This window comes from Thamnophis elegans, chromosome Z (genome assembly GCF_009769535.1).
Source record: "Thamnophis elegans isolate rThaEle1 chromosome Z, rThaEle1.pri, whole genome shotgun sequence".
Taxonomy (NCBI): Eukaryota; Metazoa; Chordata; class Lepidosauria; order Squamata; family Colubridae; genus Thamnophis; species Thamnophis elegans.
This window is the reverse complement of record NC_045558.1, coordinates 121,414,778-121,436,134: the sequence shown is the minus strand read 5'-3', so window position 1 is coordinate 121,436,134 and position 21,357 is coordinate 121,414,778. Positions and strand designations below refer to the sequence as shown.

The following is a 21,357-nucleotide window of genomic DNA, read 5'->3' as shown; positions in this document are numbered from 1 at the left end:
AGCAAAGATGAAATGATAAGAAAGGTTATGGATTGTGCTGAAATGGACAAACTAACTGAAGAAATCCAGGGAAAAGAAGAATCAGAATTTTACCAGATATGGGATAAATGGTATAGGTGGATGGAGGAAAGAAACAAGAATCAGTGAAGGAATATAACAAAACTCAAAAAATAATAGTTATGAGTAAAATAAGAGGGTTAAGAATGGTGAAATCCAAATGAAATACAATAGAAGGGGAAATAATATAAGGTGAGAGGTATCGATTGATAATTGCTATTAGAAAGAACAGGAAGCTCCTGTTCGTATTGTATTGTGTAAATGTGGTGTACGTCTAAGTTTTGTGTGTGTGTGTTTTACATGTTTGTTAATAAAAAATAAAAATAAAAAAGGCAAAAAAAAAAAGAATTCACCTTTCTGGCAGCTGGCTTCTCCATCCATTTCTTCTCAGAGTCTGTGATGCGTCCCAGCTGGGAATGAACCAGGGAAATTTCTTCCAACACTGTGATCTGAGAAAGTATCTCACATAAGAGTTCTCATAAAAGTAAAGCCCATTCTGACTTCCAAGATTCTGTAAAATTGCTCTATTTTAAAAGTACCTGCATGGCATTGGTTCCCTCCTCTGCTTACCTTGAAGGTCTGGCATCTTTCTGTGCCCTTTAATTATGTTGAGATGCCAACTTCTGGCACTTCATAGCCAATGGCTATGTTGGGTGAAATTTGGGAAAGTATCAGATTGAAGAAACCTACACACACACACACACACACACACACACACACACACACACACACACACACACACCTCTGATAGCTTTGCCTAGCAAAATCTCTAAAAAAAGAGAGAGAAAGCAACTTGGGGTCCTGTTGAAAGAAATGTCCTTCTGGGTTTGGCTCCAAGTGGGGAAAAATACACTGGAGACATGGAGGCTGCTTAGAAAGATGAGGAACCAAGATCCAGCTGTGATCAGGAGAAGGCAGTCACACAAATGCAGGCATACACACATTTCCCATGCTTTGCCATGCTTTAAAATTAAATTTTAGATAATTAAAATTTGGAGGTACTCACCTTCTTTCCAAGCAGCCTTTGAGGTCAAACTCAAAATCCCTTTAAAACTTAGATCCAAATGGTTAAGGACCAGACTCACAGACTCAATGGGGTCTGTGCTGGCATGGGAGGCTTACCTGAGCCATATCCATTGGTTAGACTAGCTTGGACTTCTATCTGGGGTGCCAATTGTTGAAAGAAATGTCCGGTTCAGCTCCAAATGGGAAAAACACACTGGAGACATGGAGGATGCTTGGAAAGATGGTTTAATGGTGGACAGAACCACATGGCTTGAGTCCTGAACAGAAAAGGTGGTCACATGCTTCAATGTTGGTGGAGAAGAAGAGAAGGAAGGGCTGAGATGCTGAAAGTCCCTGGTTTTATGCCCTCTCTGGCCTTTGATCTTGAGCTTTTATTCTGATTGGTTGTCAGACTCCCATGGGGCCATGCAAAGGCAACTCTCTAGGCTGTGTTTTGAATCCAGGTTTGGTTGAGTTCTCAGATGCCATGTGGTGAATGGGTGAAGGCTAATCATGCCTGAAGGGGAGCTGAGCAGAAGGGGAGAACTCTTTAGTATGTAAAGGGACTGGCCTGGGCATCTTAATGGCCCATAGACAAAGGGGAATGGGCAGGAAGCTGCAGGGAGCTACTCTGTCTTTTAAAAACAGGTTTTCTTCCTTTTCATATCCAGGGAAATATAATATTCTGCCATTTCAATATTTCCTAGGATATCTCATTTTTCTGGGAGAGGGCTGGGTGATAACTTTCCACAATCCCTAAGCTGATTTTCTGTAGTCTTACCTCTGTCCTAGTTGAGAGGAATTGATGGGTGTTTGAAAGGGAAACTCTTAGTCAGCTTAGAATAGTGTAATAAAATAAATAGAACACTCCCTCCAGTGTGGTGGTGGAATCCTACAACCCAGAGGCTACTCACCTTACATCATGATTTCACCCACTGCAATACTGAATATCCAAAATATTGCCCACCAATGGCCTAAATAAATACTCTCCAGAAAAATTGTGCTGTTCACGATAAAAAGTTTCCCATGTCACCCTGCTCTATCATAGTTTATTTGCGGTACCTTTATTTGCAGTTTATTTGCAGTGGTTAGAGTTCAGTACTACAGGCTATTTCTGCTGACTGCCGGCTGCCTGCAGTTCGGCAGTTCGAATCTCACCAGGCTCAAGGTTGACTCAGCCTTCCATCCTTCCGAGGTGGGTAAAATGAGGACCCAGATTGTTGGGGGGGAAATAGGCTGACTCTGGAAACCTCTTAGAGAGGGCTGTAAAAGCACTGTGAAGCAGTATATAAGTCTAAGTGTTATTGCTATTTCTACCTATGTCTCAGTAAGAACCAGTTTAGTGTAGAAGTTTAAGAGATTAGCAGGCTGAGAGTCTCACCTTAAGGAAGCAACCAGGTTGGTAACCCTAAGTCATGTCTTCTCTCTCAACTGTATAAAGAAGGGCAAGGCATTTTCAGAAATCTGCAGGGACTAGTTCCAAGGAGCCATACTCCCTTCGAGGTACACACAAACAGAAACACACATAGGAACACACACATATACTAGAGAGAGACAGAGAGAGATAGAGAGAGACAGACAGACAGACAGACAGACAGTGAGACACAGAGAGAGAGACACAAAGAGAGAGAGACAGAGAGAGAGGCGCACAGAGAGAAAGAGAGAGAGAGACAGAGAAAGACAGAGAGACAGACAGAGAGAGACAGAGACAGACAGACAGACAGATAGAGACACAGAGACACAGAGAGACAGAGACAGAGAGACACACAGAGAGAGACACAGAGAGAGAGACACAGAGAGAGAGGCGCACAGAGAGAGAGACAGAGAGAGGCAGAGAAAGACAGAGAGACAGACAGAGAGAGAGAGAGACAGAGACAGATAGACAGAGACACAGAGACAGAGAGAGACAGAGACAGAGAGAGAGAGAGACAGAGACAGACAGACAGAGAGACACAGAGAGAGACACACACACACACACACAGAGAGAGACACAGAGAGAGACGCACAGAGAGAAAGAGACAGAGACAGACAGACAGACAGAGACAGACAGAGACAGACAGACAGACAGAGACAGAGACAGAGAGACACAGAGAGAGACAGAGAGAGAGAGAGACAGAGAGAGACGCACACAGAGAGAGACAGAGACAGACAGACAGACAGACAGAGATTCCCTGTCAGATGGTTGATGTCTGTATTAAATGTTTTGTTTCTGCCACCTAGTGGTCTGACCAATATTATCTGAAATCCCACCTTCACTGCCACCAATTTAAATTCTTTTAAAGCAAGGATTACATAGAATCAGAAATAAAAGCCATCTTCTATATTCCCTTAGTCATTTGCAAGAAGATTTTGGTTCTTTATAGAGGTGAATGACATCTATTCATTTATGGGAGAAATTAAATGAGGCTATTGTAGGAATTTAGCACCCACCCCTCTCCTAGAAAAATGAAATATTTTGGGAAATATTGAAAAGGCAGAAAATGATATTTCCCTGGATAAGAAATGGAGAAACGTGTTTTTAGGCATCAAGATCAAAGACCAGAGAGGGCATAAATCCAGGGACTTTCAGCATCTCGGTCTCTTTTTCTTCTTCACCCAATATCTGGAAGCATGTGATCTCCCTTTTCGGTTCAGGAGCTCAAGCCATGTGGCCCTGTCCACCATTAAACATCTTTCCAAGCAGCCTCCATGTTTCCAGTGTCTTTTTCCCCCACTTGGAACTGAATCCAGAAGGACATTTCTCCCAACACTATAAATGATGTAAACAGTAAAGTCAGCTGATGTCCTTGCTTATACAGATAGTCCTCGACTTATGACCACAGTTGAGCCAAGAATTTCTGCTGCCAAGCACGAATTGCTCACACAACCTGTTAAGTGAGTTCTGCCCCATTTTGAGATCTTTCTTGTCACTGTTGTTAAGTGAATCATTGCAGTTCTTCAGGCAGTAATACGGTTATTAAGTGAATCTGGCTTCTCCCCTCCATTGACTTTGCTTGTCAAAAGGCTGAAGGAGGTGATCACATGGCCTCAGAACTGTCATAACTACATGCCAGTTGCCAAGCTTCTAAACTTTGTTCATCTGCTCTTGGGAATGCTGTAATAGTCGTGAAAAATGGTCATAGGTCCCTTTTTTCAGTATCATTGTAACTTTAAATGGTCACTAATTGAATGGTTGTAAGTCGAGAACTCCCTGTATTGTGGCAGTTATTTTTATCTTCTTAGCCATTTTTAAGTGTGCAGAATATTGGTAACACCAACTAAAAGTTGGCGCAACAAATGCCAGCAGGTGTGTAACTGAGATGGGTCTTGGAGAATAATTCCACCCCCCCCCCACTCTCATTTCTCACTTCCCCCTAAACCAGGGGTCACCAACCTATCGGACCTCAAGGACCACTAAATTCATAATTTTAAATCCCATGGACCACTAATAGGATCTGCCTAATGACCGGCTGGGTGGGTGTGGCAAGATGGTCATGTGATGGGGTGGGTGTGGCCAACTTGATGTCACTCATGTTGAGGGGCATCTTGCCAGTCTCTACTCAACACTCCTTGCCTGCCTGCCCGGGCTCCTTAGGGCCGCGACAGGAAGCAGTTGTTGGAGCTAAGCAGCCACCATGAGAAAGAGTTGGCACAACAGCTCAGTTCAAATTGGATCTGACCGAGAAGGAGGCTCAGCAGAAGCACCTGGATTATGAGCAGAGGGAAGACCTGCAGGAGTGCAAGGCCAGGTACTGGCACCGGAGGCTCAGTGGGCAGAGATGGTCAGCCAGTTCCAGGCCATGAAGCAGTCTCACTGGAACGAGGCCCTCCGGCTCTTTGCCACCAGCGGAACTTCCCTCCAGCCTTCACCAAAATTTTCTCATGGATCAGCAGTTGGTGACTGCTGCCCTAATCCACAAAACACCCAGCAAGTATAAAACATTTGCCTTACTTCTTTATATTTTTCTCCTTTTTATTCCCTCCTTATTCTGAGTCTTGGCAATGGTAAATTGCCTGATAAATTGAGGCTGATATGCAATTTTTTTCCAGCTACAGGTAGTCCTTGACTTGAGTCCTTGACTTGAGCCCGAGAATTCTGTGGTTGAGACATTTGTTAAGTGAATTTTGCCCCATTTTACGACCTTTATTGACTCAGTTGTTAAGTGAATTAAGTGAATTGCTGCATTTGATAAGTTAGTAACCCAGTGAATCTGGCTTCCCCACTGACTTTGCTTGTCAGAAGAACTTAAAAAGGGACCTCATGACCCTGGGGCCCAGCAAAGGTTATAAATATGAACCAATTACCAAGCATTTGAATTTTGATCACATGATCATAAGGATGCTGGAAAGGTTGTAACTGGGAAAAAGTCACTTTTTTCAGTGCTATTGTAACTTTGAACAGTCGCTTAGCAAACTGTTGTAAATTGAGGACTGCCTGTACTTTGGTCACATAGCATGAATGCTTCCTTCTTGATTTATGTCTTTTACTCTATTCAATGTTCAAGATAAGTAACAAGATAATATAATACAAAATATAGGAAACATTCATTAACTAATGCAGGTAGTCCTCAACTTATGACTGTGATAGAGCCCAATTGTTATAGTTGTATAGGACTTCAAGTCCCAGAATTCCTCCTCTCGCTCTTCATCTTGATGATATGCAGATGGGTAGGGGGAGGGAGCTGGAACCAGTTCTGAACGGCACCGTAGATTTGTGGAACCTCTTCTATAGAAGAGGTTAGAACTGGCAGGAACCCTTTCCTGGATTGTGAGCAAACCCTGCAGTCATTAAGAGAACCCAGCAGTCATTCAGTGAATGCCACAGTTATAAAACAACTGCCACAGTCATACATGGCAGGATCATGCCAACAGTCTTAAATGCGTGTTGGAGCAGAGGTGAAATGCTACGAGTTTGAAACGATTCGCCCGAACCAGTAATAAAAAAAAAAAATGCTAACAATTTGGGAGAATCGGTAGCTCCGACAATCAGCTGTGTGACAATCAGCTGTGTGCGGCACAGCTGATTGTTGCACAGCTGATAGTTGGAGCTACTGGTTCTTCTGAATCGGTAGCATTTTTTTACTACTGGTTTGGGCAAACAGCCAATGTGCATGTGAAGAAACCGGATAGCAGACTTCAGAGCATTTCACCTCTGGACTGGAGAAATGGTGGCTATTGGAACTTTGGAACTAGGTAGTAAGTACTTTTGGGGGGATCCATTGTAACTTTGAATTGTCACCACCAAATGAATGCCCACAGCAGCATTACTTTACTGAAAAATTCTAGGTGGTTCCCTATCCAAATACGTATGTTTCTGGGGATGACCTCAGCTTGTACTCTGCTTTTCTTGACTTCTTGAGAATTTATATACCTTATATGAGTAGAATAAGACGGCAAAGAAGAAGAAGCACATGTTACAAAGTTTAAAAACTAAGGAGTAAAAAAAAGTTAAACTATACTAATTTTTCATTACTTTAGAAGTAAGTAAATCAGAGAGACAGGAGACCCTTTTCTAGGTGGGCTTTTATCTGCTGCCAGAAAATGTTTCTGGCTTTCATTAAAGAGCACATATGAATGTACCAGAATGTAGTTCTAGAACCTAAAATGATGCAATTCCTTGTTCTCAGTGTTGTCACCCCTCAGGCTCTTACCTCTAATAATAAATTAAATTAAATTTTAATACAATACAATACTGTACTCAACTCAACTGCACTCAACTCTAAATATAATTTGTCAGATAAGCAGGGCCATCTAAATGGATTGAACTACAATTCCCACAATACAATACAATACAATACAATACAATAGGAGAGTTGGAAGGGACCTTGGAGGTCTTCTAGTCCAACCCCCTGCCTAGGCAGGAAACCCTATACCATTCCAGACAAATGGCTATCCAACATCTTCTTAAAGACTTCCAGTGTTGGGCCATTCACAACTTCTGGAGGCAAGCTGTTCCACTGATTAATTGTTCTAACTGTCAGGAAATTTCTCCTCAGTTCTAAGTTGCTTCTCTCCTTGATTAGTTTTCACCCATTGCTTCTTGTCTTGCCTTCAGGTGCTTTGGAGAATAGTTTGATTCCCTCTTCTTTGTGGCAACCCTTGAGATATTGGAACACTGCTATCATGTCTCCCTTAGTCCTTCTTTTCATTAAACTAGAAATAACCAGTTCCTGCAACCGTTCTTCATGTTTTAGTGTCCAGTCCCCTAATCATCTTTGTTGCTCTTCTCTGCCCTCTTTCTAGAGTCTCTACATTTTTTCTACATCTTGGCAACCAAAACTGAATACAGTAATTCATTGTCTTTGACCATACTGGCCAATGCTGATGGAGTTCAAGTCAAGCTTGTAGGATACATACATATTTTGCACCAAGAAGGAAACTCCTAAAATGTCAACGAATGAATCTCTCTTCTGCATCTGGGTTCCATACTGGGCAAGGAAAAGATAAATCAGCCCCTCCTGGCACCCTCAACTGTTTCCCTTCCTGTCAACCATATAAATAAACACGTCTGAAAGTTAAGGTATGAAGTCACTCCATAGGTGTTGCGTGTATTTCAGGAATGATAGTAAAGTCCTTTTGATGCTTTCATTCTGAGTTGCTCTCAGTACGGGGGGGGGGGGGAGTTATAAAGAAACAGTATATTTGTGGATGTCACAAAGAGAAACTGAAAACGAACCCAAAATTTCTGTGGCTAAATGAGACATTTGTGAGTCTCATTTAGTGAGTTTTGCCCCATTTTATGACCTTTCTTGCCACAGTTGTTAAGTGAATGACTACAATTGTTCATCAGAAGGTCACAAAGGTGATCACATGACCTGAGGACATTGCAACTGTTTTGGCTGTATTCCTGCGCACGCTCACAACACTTCTCTGCATGTACAGAAGCGTCCGGGTGGGTGGGCGGAGCCTCCCGCCACTGCTACTACCAGCTCAGCCAATCATGGCTGAACCGGTAGCAACCCACCTCTGCGTGTGTGAAAAATTGTCATTTTTTTCAGTGATGTAACTTTGAATGGTCACTAAATGAACTGTTGTAACTCAAAGACTATCTGTGTTAGGTGGCCATTGCAGGACTGGATGGGCCAGGGATCGGACCCAACAGGCCACTGCTTATGTTCTTAATGTAATTATGGGAGGTGATGGATATTCATTCCAAAGACTCTGACAGAGAAAATTTTCATTAACTTGCAACTTCCCTAACCCTATCATGAATGTTTGTAATATAAGCCATTAAGTTTCATTTTCCAGGAGAAATATGAAATGAAATCAGAACCACTATACGAAAGAGGGATTTTAAAATACACATTAGTGAAACACTTCCTATTTGTCAATTAAATCAAATCGAAGTAACATATCCTTGTGTTCATAAGAAACAGAGAAATTGTTTTTAAAGCACTATCAGTGGTTACAAATCTAGCAATTGTGCTTGATTACTAGATATAACTTATTGAAAAAATAAAAGTCCTGTGTAAGTTGGAAGAGTTACAGAGAAGTACCATCACTCCAAGTGCAACTGTATTTCTACTACTATTATTAGCTTCTAGCATTAGAGATTGGATATCAGCTACTATATTATCATTTCTGAAAAGTGATAGTTAAGTACTTTCAATGAAACACATAGATGGGGTGTTTGTTAAGCACTATGATATCACCATTTTATGCCATTGGAATTTTATAGGAACCCAGGGTCCATCCACAATATATCCACAATATATTATTTATTCCACCAAATGTTGGGTTTAAAGTTAGGATCTTTAAAACTAAACGATAGTAGGGAGAACGAGAACTGTAGGAAAGGAGATATTTGGAAAGCTTAAATCTTTGGAAGCTGCCACGAGCCACTCCTTGTTAGAAATACCACCCTTGCAATTCTCATGGCGCCTGACAGACAACTCAAATTCCGCGGCCGGCCTGAGGAACCGGACATGAAGAGTGACCAACACTGTCAAAGAAAGAAAGCAACCAGGCGTTTTTCTTGAAAGAATAAAAGTAAAAGTCCCAAATTGGAAGAGTTTTGCCAGGAAAGAACCGTCCCGCCGACTCCAGAGTTAATGAATGAATGTGTTATTTGGGTTAATTCAAGAGGCTTTTGTGGCAAAACGCCCGTTCGGGGACAGAGCCTTTTCTCCTCGGGCCGCCCCAGAGTCCCCCAAGAGCGGCCTGGCCCCCTTGCCCAGCCCCGCACTCCGAAGAGAAGGTTTTAATTTACACGAAAACGCCAAACATTTCCAAATCGAAGACGCGCCAAGCTGAAAGGCGCTCCGCTTCTGCCCGGTTTTCTCCCGCCCGCCGCCTCTGCCCCGCCGAGCGCCGCCACCGACCGAAAGGCCGGCTCCCCCTGCCCCGTTCCCACCGGGACCGGCCGCACCCCGAGCCCCGCGCGCGAATTTGGGGGCGCTTTTGTGGCACCCAAGAAACACAAAGTTGCGGCGGCCGCAGCCGCGTCTGCCTGGCGGAGAGCGGCGCCCGCGAACGCACCAATCAGGGCGCAGCTCCGCCCCTATAAATAGCAGGCAGCTCCTTTGCTTCACTTCAGACTTTACTTTTCGCCTCCCAGAGACCCTGTGCCAGACTGACAGCCACCCGCCACTGCCGCCCCGAGAGCGCCTGCCTGACAGCCAAGGAAAGGAAGGGAAGCCCACACAAGGAGGAGACCATGTCCGAGACGGCCCCCGAAGCCCCCGCGGCCGCTGCCCCCGCAGCCAAGGCGCCGGCCAAGAAAGCCAAGAAGCCCGCCGCCGCCAAGCCGCGCAAAGCGGCCGGGCCCAGCGTCACCGAGCTGCTCACCAAGGCGGTGGCCGCCTCCAAGGAGCGCAACGGCGTGTCCCTGGCGGCGCTCAAGAAGGCCCTGGCGGCGGCCGGCTACGACGTCGAGAAGAACAACAGCCGCATCAAGCTGGGCCTCAAGAGCCTGGTGGGCAAAGGCACCCTGGTCCAGACCAAGGGCACGGGCGCCTCGGGGTCCTTCAAGCTCAACAAGAAGCAGCAGCACGAAAGCAAAGACAAGGTGCTCAAGAAGAAGCCCGCCATCAAGACCAAGAAGCCTGCGGCTAAGAAGCCTGCCGGCGCCGCCAAGAAGCCCAAGAAACCCGCACCCAAGAAGAGCCCCAAGAAGGCCGTCAAGAAATCCGCCGCGGGAGCCAAGAAGGCAGCCAAGAGCCCCAAGAAGGCCAAGCCCGCCAAGCCCAAAAGGGCCGTTAAAAGCCCCGCCAAAACCAAGACGAAAGCGGCTAAACCCAAGACTCCCAAGGCGAAGGTAGCCAAGCCTAAGAAGGCGGCAGCCAAGAAGAAGTGAAGAAGCTTCAGTGACTTCCGTTCCCAAAGGCTCTTTTAAGAGCCACCCACTTTTTCCTTGAAAAGAGCTGACCTCATTTAAGACACTGAAAAATGACACACGGCTGAACCTTTCTGACCTTGTTGATCAGAAAGGTCGGCGGTTCGAATCCCTAGCATAGTTGAGCAGAGGGTTCGACTAGATGATCTCCAAGGACCCTTCCAAACACCGTTACCGTTTACCTCCCCTGTACACACATTTATATAGTATTTTTGTATATTTCCCTTTTCAGTCTTTGTCCCGTTAGGTCGTCGAGGGGATGGGAGCTAGAAGGGTAGTGAATTTCTAAAGAGGAGGTTAGAGACGGACAGGGCCCCTATGACATGGTTTAACTTTTCAGCCCCTTAGGAAAGAGGCAAACCGCCGAACATGGGAGCGCGGTGGCTCATATGGTTAGGAAGCTGGGCACACACGCCCACATTCAACCCGCGGGTCGGTGCCATTTCCCGTGTCACGCTGCAGCCGACCCAGCAGCTTGAAGCTGGGACATGAAAGCGCCCCCTCCCTCCATGAGTAATGGTTTATTTTATCGGCAAATTCTCTCTCGGGTTAACCGAAAGTGTTTCGGTGCTCCCGACAAGACTAATAAAACAGGGAAGCTGCAGGGATTTTGCCACCTACAAATGGATGCCAGGAGCATAAAACTCATATTAGGTAGAAAGGAACAGTGGAGGCAGTATAACGACCAGGCTCTTTTACAGTGAAAGTGTAGGTGGCTCTTAAAAGAGCCTTTGGGGTATAACGAAGGTCTCAGTGGAGGATTTTTTTAAGCTCTCTCGCCGCGGATACGGCGAGCCAACTGGATGTCTTTGGGCATGATGGTGACTCGCTTGGCGTGGATGGCGCAGAGATTAGTATCTTCAAACAGCCCCACCAAGTAAGCCTCGCTGGCCTCCTGAAGGGCCATCACAGCCGAGCTCTGGAAACGCAGGTCGGTCTTGAAGTCCTGGGCAATCTCACGCACCAAACGCTGGAAAGGGAGCTTGCGGATCAACAGCTCGGTGGACTTTTGGTAGCGCCGGATCTCTCGGAGAGCCACAGTACCAGGACGGTAGCGGTGAGGTTTTTTCACGCCTCCGGTGGCGGGTGCGCTTTTCCGAGCTGCTTTAGTAGCAAGCTGCTTCCTTGGTGCTTTACCACCGGTGGACTTCCGCGCCGTCTGCTTGGTTCTGGCCATCTTCCAAACAAGGCAACTTCGCTCTCTAAAAGTCGAGGTGAATGAATTTGGCGGCCGAACTGGTGGGTATTTATAGACAGTATCCCGTCTTCCTATTGGCTGAGACTGGCAATGAAGTCATTAATTCTGTTTGAATTTCCCAGGCTTTGACGTGATTGGACAATAACTGCATAACCCTGATTGGTCTCTTTTCCTTCTACCGCAGCCAATCGCGATTTTGCTATTTTAATTGACTCGAGGTGTGCTTTCTCCCCATCGCCTTCGTTTTTAGAACAGAATAGAATAGAATAGAATTCTTCTGGCCAATTATGATTGGACACACAAGCAATTGTCTTTGATGCAGATGCTCCCAGTGTACACAAAAAGACAAGATGCATTCGTCAAGAATCATAAGGTGCAACACTTAATGATAGTAATATGGTACAAATAAGCAATCAGGAAACAATCAATATAAAATTGAAAACAGTACTAAACAGTAAATGATTTATCCATCCATGCAATATGTATCGGAAATAATAAATCTTGTAATCTTTCCAGGATTTTACAAAAAATGAAAATGCAGCCATTAGAATTTATTCCACCCAGTAATTTATGAATAGGAAGGAACTGAGTATTAGCAATGCTTTGGTAAGACCATATTTGGAATACTGTATCCAAAACAGATGGGAAATTATGAAAGCCTAGATAGAATAAATTTCTCACTGCAGGAGAAATTTCCTGCAGTGAGAACAATTAATCAGAGGAATGGCTTGCTTTCAGAAATTGTGGATGCTTCAACACCTACAGTTTTTAAAGAAGAGATTGGACAGCCATTTGTCTGGAAAGGTTTCCTGCTCAAAGCAGAGAGTTGGACTAAAAAGAGATCCAAGGTCCCTTCCAACCCTATTATTCTATATTCTCTGCTTTCTATTGTGAAATCTTAAGCATAGTAACTCAGTATATTATACAAAGGTTTATTCAGATTTCTTTCTGCTAAGACTGTCATTTTCTTAGAACATAACATTTATTTCCTCCTTATGGATTGCATTCAAAAATATGGGAAATGGGTCATACTAGATGTTTATTAATTGCAACAGTGTCTCCAAATCACTTGTGTGATTTCCTAATTGTAACTGATTTCCTAATCATAAACTGGGAAACTATTTAGTAATATTCCTCTCTTCATACTCAGCAAATGTCAGCAAAAGATGCCTCCTGAATAACTCCATGGCTAATTTTGCCCCAAATTGGAAATTGAGACAAAGATAAAGACAGAATATTTCATGTACAAGCACATGCACAATTTCCCTAGTCCAGATATATTAGATTTCAATTTCACTTCCAATTCTGGTAGATTTGGTGATGGAGATTGCAGAACAGACTTTTGCCTTTTCTGCTATGTGGAAGAAAGATTAGCAATTTATATAGTAGATTTAAATATTACCAGAATGGCTCTTTAGAAACCAAGAGAATATTGTAGTGAGAGTTTAAACAATTCACTAAAAGAATTAACTATTAAATCTTTGCTACAAAAATTGTCCAAAGCAACCAGATAAAAAACATAATACTTTATGGCCATGAAGCGGGGGGCAGGGGGGGGCAGAGTCCTATCTGGGATGTACTTTTACTAGAGGTGAATCTGATGATGTTCGTCCATCGTGTTCGAAGAGGACCTTGACGTCTAACAGGTTGTGGGCTGTCCACAATGTATCCACAAGTGGCTGGTAAGGCCTATATGGACATGAAATATTCTGCCACATGTTGGGCAGATGTATGGGCACCTTTGTTGCACAATTGCAGCTCTGGCTTTGCAGTCCCATCCCCCCCCCCCCCCCGTGCAATCGCTTTCCTTGAGACAGCTCATCATAGAGGAGCTCTTTGGGGATGTGATAGTCTGGCATCCTTGCAACATGGCCTGCCCAGCATGTGTGAACTGATGGCAGGCCTGCTCTGGAGAGAACTTGTGTCTGGCACCTTGTCCTGCCAGACAAAGTGAATCTAGTCCTGGAGTGAAGCACGAGTCCTACACCAGTTAAGGGAAGCTTAAACAAGCTTTAATTTTCTTCCAAACTCATCAAAATGGGATAGTAAAAGCCATAACAAAGATTCAGGCCTATACTGCAATTCTCAAAGGAAGAGAATGATTCCTTACTTGGTTCTGGAACAGAACTGGAATCCATTTGTAATCTTAGTCCACCAACATGTATTTTAAAAGACCAGGATTATTTCTCTCACCTCCCCTTTTCATCAGTCACCCAGTGAAGGCAAACTACAAACTCCACATAAATTAACAAAAAGCAAAGAAATCCTTTGCATTGTTACTGTTCAGTTTTAAGAGACAGTACAGTATTGAAACATCTTCCAAATTAGAGCCACTGCATTAGGGCTGCAATTTTTATTCCATACTAATATTTGTTCTTATAATTTAAAATGCTACAAAATGCTTTTGCTTTCACGTTAGCAATATTAAAGGAAGCCTAATTTGATACAGGGGTTGAAAGCTAGAAATCATGAGCTCTGCCTCAAAAGCCAGACTTCCTGGGGTGTCGATTTCTCACAACCCTGTTGAAAAGACAATAGCAATCTATTTCAGAAAATATTGGATTAAAAAACTGCAGGAATTGTTCCTGAAATTTGCTAACAAGCTGAACTTGAGCCTCATGAACAGACATGAACACAAGATATGAATGTTTATACCAAAATTCTGGTTACCAAATCAGCAAGCAACTCAGCCGATTTTCTGAAAGATTTGGTGGTCCTGAAAAGGACCTTTGGGTTTTGTATTCGGTTAATTCAACTTTTTAGCCTCCGAAGCCGTACAGAGTACGTCCTTGGCGTTTCAAGGCATAAACGACGCCATCGCAGTCACGGTCTTTCGTTTTGCATGCTCGGTGTAGGTCACGGCGTCACGAATAACGTTTTCCAGAAAAACCTTCAGCACGCCTCGAGTTTCTTCATAGATCAAGCCAGAAATACGCTTTACTCCCCCACGGCGAGCTAAACGGCGAATAGCAGGCTTGGTAATGCCTTGGATGTTATCGCGAAGCACCTTCCGATGCCTCTTTGCGCCCCCTTTTCCGAGTCCTTTGCCGCCTTTCCCACGTCCAGACATGTTTCTCTTCAAATACCGATCACCTCGCTTGCAGGAAATGAAATGCTGTTACCGGACGAATCTCTCAGTTTATATTGCGTAGAGACCGACCGGAGTGAAAACAGCGGGGGAAGGTTTTGGTTTTTTTTTTTAAATGAACGAACCTTATTGTTCCTCTGTCCAATGAACGATCAAAACGGAATTAAACTGTCCAATCAGAATACAGTAAATAGTACTCAAAGCTATGAACGATTTTGGCGCCCATTTTTTTTTAAAAAAGAAATAAATTACGTGCGGCATCTAATTTAGCTATAAACAACGTGTCAAACCTCTCATAATTTACCTATTCAGCATGTATTGTTATAAAATTTAAAACCGAATAAAGGGATAACTGTTTTTTTCTCAATCTACTGGGAATAACGTTTTAAAATATTTATTGAAATATTTTTGCTGATTGCTTCAGAAAGGTATTTATTTTCCAGCTCCCTTGTGTACACACAATGTAAAGGCAAAAGTAAAAAAAGCAAAGAAGGCAAATGTTGCCTTGCATCTATTACTTCATTAGTGCAACTAAGTTGCCTTTTGTGCAATTTAGTAGAGGCTTTCTCCTTCATTCCCCTCATTTTCTGTGCAGACATGATGGGAAGAGAACATGAAACATAGTATTATTGGTAATACTCTCTTGCAACTTTCACCCCACAAGTGTAACATCCATTTTTAGAATATTGAATGGATTCTTTTTCCTTTTAAAAATCTTCCAGGGTTGACCCAGTATGGATTTAAAGGTGGGCTATTTGCTTTCCTTCGATATTTTGGACTTCAACTTTCATGCGTTCAATAAAAGGACAATCTACTGGATGTGGAAAAGAAATCAAGATAGCAATACACATAAAAAACAGACAAAGCTTCGATTAAACTGTTGTGACTGATACTCTTTGGATCATATCCAGCAAACACCTCTGTTCTACACCCAAAGCAAGGGACTGAGAAGGTTTTAATTTAAAGATCCCTGGGTTCTCTATTTCTGTATTAATCCACTGTTTCTTGGGTTCATAATTCTTCACCTATTCCTTAAGATGATACCATTCTAATGGCAGAAAGTGAAGAGAAACTAAAGAGCCTCTTGATGCAGTTGAAGGAGAGTGCAAAAGTTGGCTTGAAGCTCAACATTAAGAAACCTAAGATCATGGCATCCAGCCCTCTCAATTCCTGGCAAATAGGTGGGGAAGAAATGGAGGTAGATTTTATTTTCCTGGGCTCCAAGATAACCACAGATGGAGACTGCAGCCAAGACGGTTGCTCTTGGAGAGGAAAGCTATGACAGCATACTAAAAAGCAGAGACATCACCCTGCCAACAAAAGTGCATATAGTCAAGGTTATGATTTTCCCAGTTGCAATGTATGGCTCTGAAAGCTCGACCATAAGAAAGGCTGAGCGGCAAAGAATTGAGGCCTTTGAACTATGGTGCTGTAGATGACACCTGCGAGTCCCTTGGACTGCAAGGTGGTCAAACCGGTCAGTCCTAGAGATCTGAGAGCAACCCTGACTTTTCTTTAGAAGGCCGGATCCTGAAGATGAAGCTCAAATACTTTGGCTACCTGATGAGAAGGAAGGACTCACTGGAGAAGAGCCTCATGCTGGGAAAGATGGAGAGCAAAAGAAAAAGCAGACGATAGAGAATGAGATGGCTGGATGGAGTCGCTGAAGCAGTAAGCCTGAGCTTAAATGGACTCCAGAGGTTGGTAGAGGACAAGAAGGCCTGGAGAAACCTTGTCCATGGGGTTGCGATGGGTTGGACACAACTTTGCAACTAACAACAATTCCTTAAGAAACCCAGGCTTACTGCTTTGAAAAATTTGTTTGACATCTATACTAATATAGAAGTAAATTTTGTTTAATACAAAGGGGAAGATATACCTACATCATGGATATAGTTTGGAGTAATGGTTAAGATACTGGTCTAGAAACGAGGAGAATGACTTCTAGTCCCACCTTAGACATGTAAACAGCTGGGTGACTTTGGGCCATTCACTCCCTCTCAACCCAATCCACCTCACAGGGTTGTTGTTTGTTGGAAAGTAGGAGGAGGAAGGAGTATTATGCATATTCACACCTTGTGTTACAGATAGTCCTTAACTGACTACAATTGAGCTCAAACTTTCTGTTGCTAAGCAACCCAGTTGTCAAGTGCCCCATTTTAAGACCTTTCTTGCCATGGTTGCTAAGTGAATCATTGCAGCTGTTAACTTAGTAACATGGTTGTTAAGTGATTTTGGCTTCCCCATTGATTTTATTTGTCAGAAGGTTGGAAAAGATGATCCAATGACCCTGGGACATTGCAACCATTATAAAGATGAGACAGTTGCCAAGCAACCAATTTTTGATCATGTGACCATGGATTCTGTGATGGTCATAAATGTGAAAACTGGTCACTTTTTTAGTGCTGTTTTAGCTTCAAATGGTCACTAAATTAATGGTTGCAAGTTGAGGACTACCTGTACTTATGAAGTAAAAAAAAATTCTTGGCAGGATGAATGTGAGTTGCCTTCTTCTCAGATATTTTTTCAACTTCCCAATCTAGAAATAGCAATAGCACTTATTCTTATATACCGCTTCACAGTGCTTTACAGCCCTCTCTAAGAAGTTTACAGAGTCAGCACATTGTCCCCAACAATCTGGGTCCTCATTTTACCCACCGCAGAAGGATGGAAGGCTAAAAAATGTAGCCTTTTTTGTCTAAAATTCTGGGGTTATCTGGTGTTGTCCAATTCAAATTCTAAGAAAGCCTCCTTCTGCTGAGCTCCAGAGATTGAGTATATGGTATAATGCATATAAACTCTCCTTCCCATTTGTGTTTTGCTTTTGGATGGTAATTTCTATAAAAAATATTTAAAAGCATAAAAACCAGAATTCAGTGGGGAGCAATTTAAAATGCTTAATTACCAAGTTATTTAAAACTTTTTGCACAAAGCAACCAGGTTTAATTTACTTTATTAAATCAAAAATGACTTGCACATGATTTTGAGGTTGTTAGGCTAAGGTGTGTGTGTGAATTTGACTACTACTGTTAGCCTACAGATAAAATATGCAACGTAGATGTGTTAATTATGGAAAGTAGCTCAATTAGCTAAAAGCATATTATACCAGCTCATATAATAACTTGTTGGATAAATCAAATCCCGAGTTGGTGTGAATACTGCCCATTTATAAAAACTTTCTGCCAATTTAGACAGGTTTTCCATCAAACTTAATCCTGGGATTCATAATCAAGAACCGGGAAAAAGAACAATAGGAAGCGCACACCTTCAGTTGCATCACCACTTTTGTCTTACTCCGTGCCACGAATTGAAACATTCCATGCTGTGTTGCGATTGGCAGAAGTATCCACGTGTTCCTAAACAGATCATTCCATTTTTCTGCTATTACCAATGTAAAGGGAGGGAGGGGGAGCAGGAGAAAATACCTACCGTCCAGATTAGAAAATGTGAGAGCAATTACTTTTAGTGGCAGAAATAAGGGGGCATGAAATGAGAACCAGCCTTGAGAGTGGGGGGGGGGGATGGAGCCATTTGCATTTCTTTTCAGAGTTGGGTCTAGATAAACCTTTATTAGTTTCCTGGAAACGGGTTAATTTTTTAAAGGATACTTCGTTTCCCGATTAATACTTTTTTTGCCATCGTGTATTAATATGGCTCTTCTACAGTGTTCCTTCCAGTACTTTACAATTTACATCCAACAAATCAAATCCATTCAACATTCACAGTTGTATCCATAAGCGAACACAGCTCTTTTTATGAATGCGTGGGTGGCCCTGATAAGGGCCTTTTTAGATCAGTAAAGATGAAATGTATACACTTATCCACCAAAACCGTACAGAGTGCGTCCTTGGCGTTTCAAAGCATACACAACATCCATAGCAGTTACAGTCTTTCGCTTCGCGTGCTCGGTGTAGGTCACAGCATCCCGAATAACATTCTCTAAAAAGACCTTCAGCACACCGCGAGTCTCTTCGTAAATCAAGCCCGAAATACGCTTCACACCACCACGGCGAGCCAGACGGCGTATAGCAGGCTTGGTGATGCCTTGGATGTTATCGCGGAGCACTTTCCGATGCCTCTTGGCGCCGCCTTTTCCAAGACCCTTTCCACCTTTTCCACGACCAGACATGATAAAAGCGATCAGTAGCGCTCTCCAAACGAAACGTAGAGAAATGTGGTAGTCGAATGCAAGAGCAACGTTTATACAGCACTTCACCCGACCTGAGGGAAAACTTGAAGAGGGGCGTACATCACTTTCGGCCCCTCCTCCTTAAGTATACGAACCCCAAGAGGCGGGCTTTTCCATCAATAAATCAACCAGGAACTGGAATGTGAGCAATCAGGTTCTTCGTTTATAAAGAAATGTGTTACAAAGTAGCAACTTTTCTATTGATGCTCACAAAACATTGTAACTTTATATACAAACTGGTATACAACCTTTTTTGAAAGTAAGTTACAAAAACGCTTTTCAGACTGAACGCACTTGAGGAAATTGGGAATTGTGGATTGTGAATTGTAACAAAGCCGTTTACCAAGGAAGACTTTAAAAGCATGCTGGAAGAAATATTTATTGGCTGTATTGTATTTGTATTTGCATTTGTATTGTATTTCTTTTCACTTTTGGTACTCGCTTCCAACATTTTATTTCGGTGTGATGGTCAAAAATAATGGTCCTTAGTAAAAAATAATAATAATGATGGTTCTTAGTAAAAAAATAATAATCCATTTTTATTTTATGTTTTTCGGTAATGTTAACTATGCATTTTTTTTCTTCCTTAGACTTAAGGACGCCTCAAATAGATTCATGCATGGATAACATTGTCTCATGATCTATCCCGAAAATTGGGTTACACTATATCAGCAACACCGATTACTGTCGTATCCTTTCGTTACATCGTAATAAAACATTTGAGGGGGGGGGGGGGACAACATTGCAATTAGATCATCAAAATGCGCAGTGCCTACGTTAGGCCTGATTGGTTAGAAATGAAGTCACCACCCAATCCTTATGGAGCCCGGGTTATTTTTTTTAATGAATCATAGCTTTCTCAACCAATCGGCAATTTTAAAGAATTGCAAAGATTGCAAATAGTTCTGCACATCTGCATTCATTCTAGTCGTTCTCTGGACATTCTCTCCACCGTCCTCCACTGTCGTGAGGGTATATATTTAAAAAGATTGCGCATAAATTGGGGAGGAATATCCGGGCAATAGTAGTCGCGGCAAGAACGAAGGGCAGCGCTCTCGCTCTGCTTTTGCGGGCGAATACGGAACTACTAAAATTCACCCAAGTATTTTATTTGCACATTCCCTGCCCAACATTTGAGGCACAAGGGTTCCCACCTACGTTTAGGGAAGTCAGTTGCTACTGTTGATCGCAAGACATAAAGAGCCACAGGAAAGATTCCCCGGTCACTCACTTTCGCTTCAATGTTAAAAAAAGTCGCAGCCCAGAAGACACTCGAGACTTTGGAAGGCGCTACGACCTTCCCAGAGGTCGTTGTGGAAGGATTTCAAGGAGGCACTTCAAGACGTGCCGAAGTGTTCCCTATTAAAAAGGGGGTTGACTTAAGCACGATACTAGTGCTTGGACTCAAATGAGGTCAGCTCTTTTCAAGGAAAAAGTGGGTGGCTCTTAAAAGAGCCTTTGGGATCGGAAGTCACGGAAGCCGCTTCACTTCTTCTTAGCAGCTGCCTTCTTGGGCTTGGCCACTTTCGCCTTGGGAGTCTTGGGCTTGGCGGCCTTCGCCTTTGCCTTCACCGCCTTGGTTTTGGCGGGGCTTTTAACGGCCCTTTTGGGCTTGGCGGGCTTGGCCTTCTTGGGGATCTTGGCCGCCTTCTTGGCTCCCGCGGCGGATTTCTTGACGGCCTTCTTGGGGCTCTTCTTGGGTGCGGGTTTCTTGGGCTTCTTGGCGGCGCCGGCAGGCTTCTTAGCCGCAGGCTTCTTGGTCTTGATGGCGGGCTTCTTCTTGAGCACCTTGTCTTTGCTCTCGTGCTGCTGCTTCTTGTTGAGCTTGAAGGACCCCGAGGCGCCCGTGCCCTTGGTCTGGACCAGGGTGCCTTTGCCCACCAGGCTCTTGAGGCCCAGCTTGATGCGGCTGTTGTTCTTCTCGACGTCGTAGCCGGCCGCCGCCAGGGCCTTCTTGAGCGCCGCCAGGGACACGCCGTTGCGCTCCTTGGAGGCGGCCACCGCCTTGGTGAGCAGCTCGGTGACGCTGGGCCCGGCCGCTTTGCGCGGCTTGGCGGCGGCGGGCTTCTTGGCTTTCTTGGCCGGCGCCTTGGCTGCGGGGGCAGCGGCCGCGGGGGCTTCGGGGGCCGTCTCGGACATGGTCTCCTCCTTGTGTGGGCTTCCCTTCCTTTCCTTGGCTGTCAGGCAGGCGCTCTCGGGGCGGCAGTGGCGGGTGGCTGTCAGTCTGGCACAGGGTCTCTGGGAGGCGAAAAGTAAAGTCTGAAGTGAAGCAAAGGAGCTGCCTGCTATTTATAGGGGCGGAGCTGCGCCCTGATTGGTGCGTTCGCGGGCGCCGCTCTCCGCCAGGCAGACGCGGCTGCGGCCGCCGCAACTTTGTGTTTCTTGGGTGCCACAAAAGCGCCCCCAAATTCGCGCGCGGGGCTCGGGGTGCGGCCGGTCCCGGTGGGAACGGGGCAGGGGGAGCCGGCCTTTCGGTCGACGGCGGCGTCCGCCGGGCCAGAGGCGGC

General features: G+C 44.1%; 6 protein-coding genes across 6 annotated transcripts; 2 read left to right on the top strand and 4 right to left on the bottom strand.

Annotated features, from left to right (window-relative positions):
- The first annotated feature begins 1,121 nt into the window (after nucleotides 1-1,121).
- On the top strand, nucleotides 1,122-13,087 carry LOC116521613 (histone H1-like). The gene is made up of 4 exons (XM_032236270.1): nucleotides 1,122-1,196; nucleotides 2,719-2,772; nucleotides 9,599-10,297; nucleotides 12,992-13,087. Exons 1-4 carry the CDS (start codon nucleotides 1,122-1,124, stop codon nucleotides 13,085-13,087), a joined length of 924 nt encoding a protein of 307 aa, XP_032092161.1.
- Nucleotides 9,602-10,336, top strand: LOC116522590 (histone H1-like). Its single transcript, XM_032237570.1, has one exon. It carries the CDS (start codon nucleotides 9,698-9,700, stop codon nucleotides 10,334-10,336), a length of 639 nt encoding a protein of 212 aa, XP_032093461.1. The 5' UTR covers nucleotides 9,602-9,697.
- LOC116522592 (histone H3) lies at nucleotides 11,142-11,662 on the bottom strand. Its single transcript, XM_032237572.1, has one exon. It carries the CDS (start codon nucleotides 11,550-11,552, stop codon nucleotides 11,142-11,144), a length of 411 nt encoding a protein of 136 aa, XP_032093463.1. The 5' UTR covers nucleotides 11,553-11,662.
- Nucleotides 13,088-13,774: 687 nt separating the features above from the next.
- On the bottom strand, nucleotides 13,775-14,664 carry LOC116522591 (histone H4 type VIII-like). The gene has a single exon (XM_032237571.1). It carries the CDS (start codon nucleotides 14,641-14,643, stop codon nucleotides 14,371-14,373), a length of 273 nt encoding a protein of 90 aa, XP_032093462.1. The 5' UTR covers nucleotides 14,644-14,664; the 3' UTR covers nucleotides 13,775-14,370.
- A 3,732-nt stretch (nucleotides 14,665-18,396) lies between these two features.
- On the bottom strand, nucleotides 18,397-18,806 carry LOC116522714 (histone H4). The gene has a single exon (XM_032237736.1). It carries the CDS (start codon nucleotides 18,788-18,790, stop codon nucleotides 18,479-18,481), a length of 312 nt encoding a protein of 103 aa, XP_032093627.1. The 5' UTR covers nucleotides 18,791-18,806; the 3' UTR covers nucleotides 18,397-18,478.
- A 652-nt stretch (nucleotides 18,807-19,458) lies between these two features.
- LOC116522712 (histone H1-like) lies at nucleotides 19,459-21,085 on the bottom strand. Its single transcript, XM_032237734.1, has one exon. The coding sequence runs from the start codon at nucleotides 20,987-20,989 to the stop codon at nucleotides 20,336-20,338; it is 654 nt and encodes a 217-aa protein (XP_032093625.1). The 5' UTR covers nucleotides 20,990-21,085; the 3' UTR covers nucleotides 19,459-20,335.
- Between the last annotated feature and the right edge of the window lie 272 nt (nucleotides 21,086-21,357).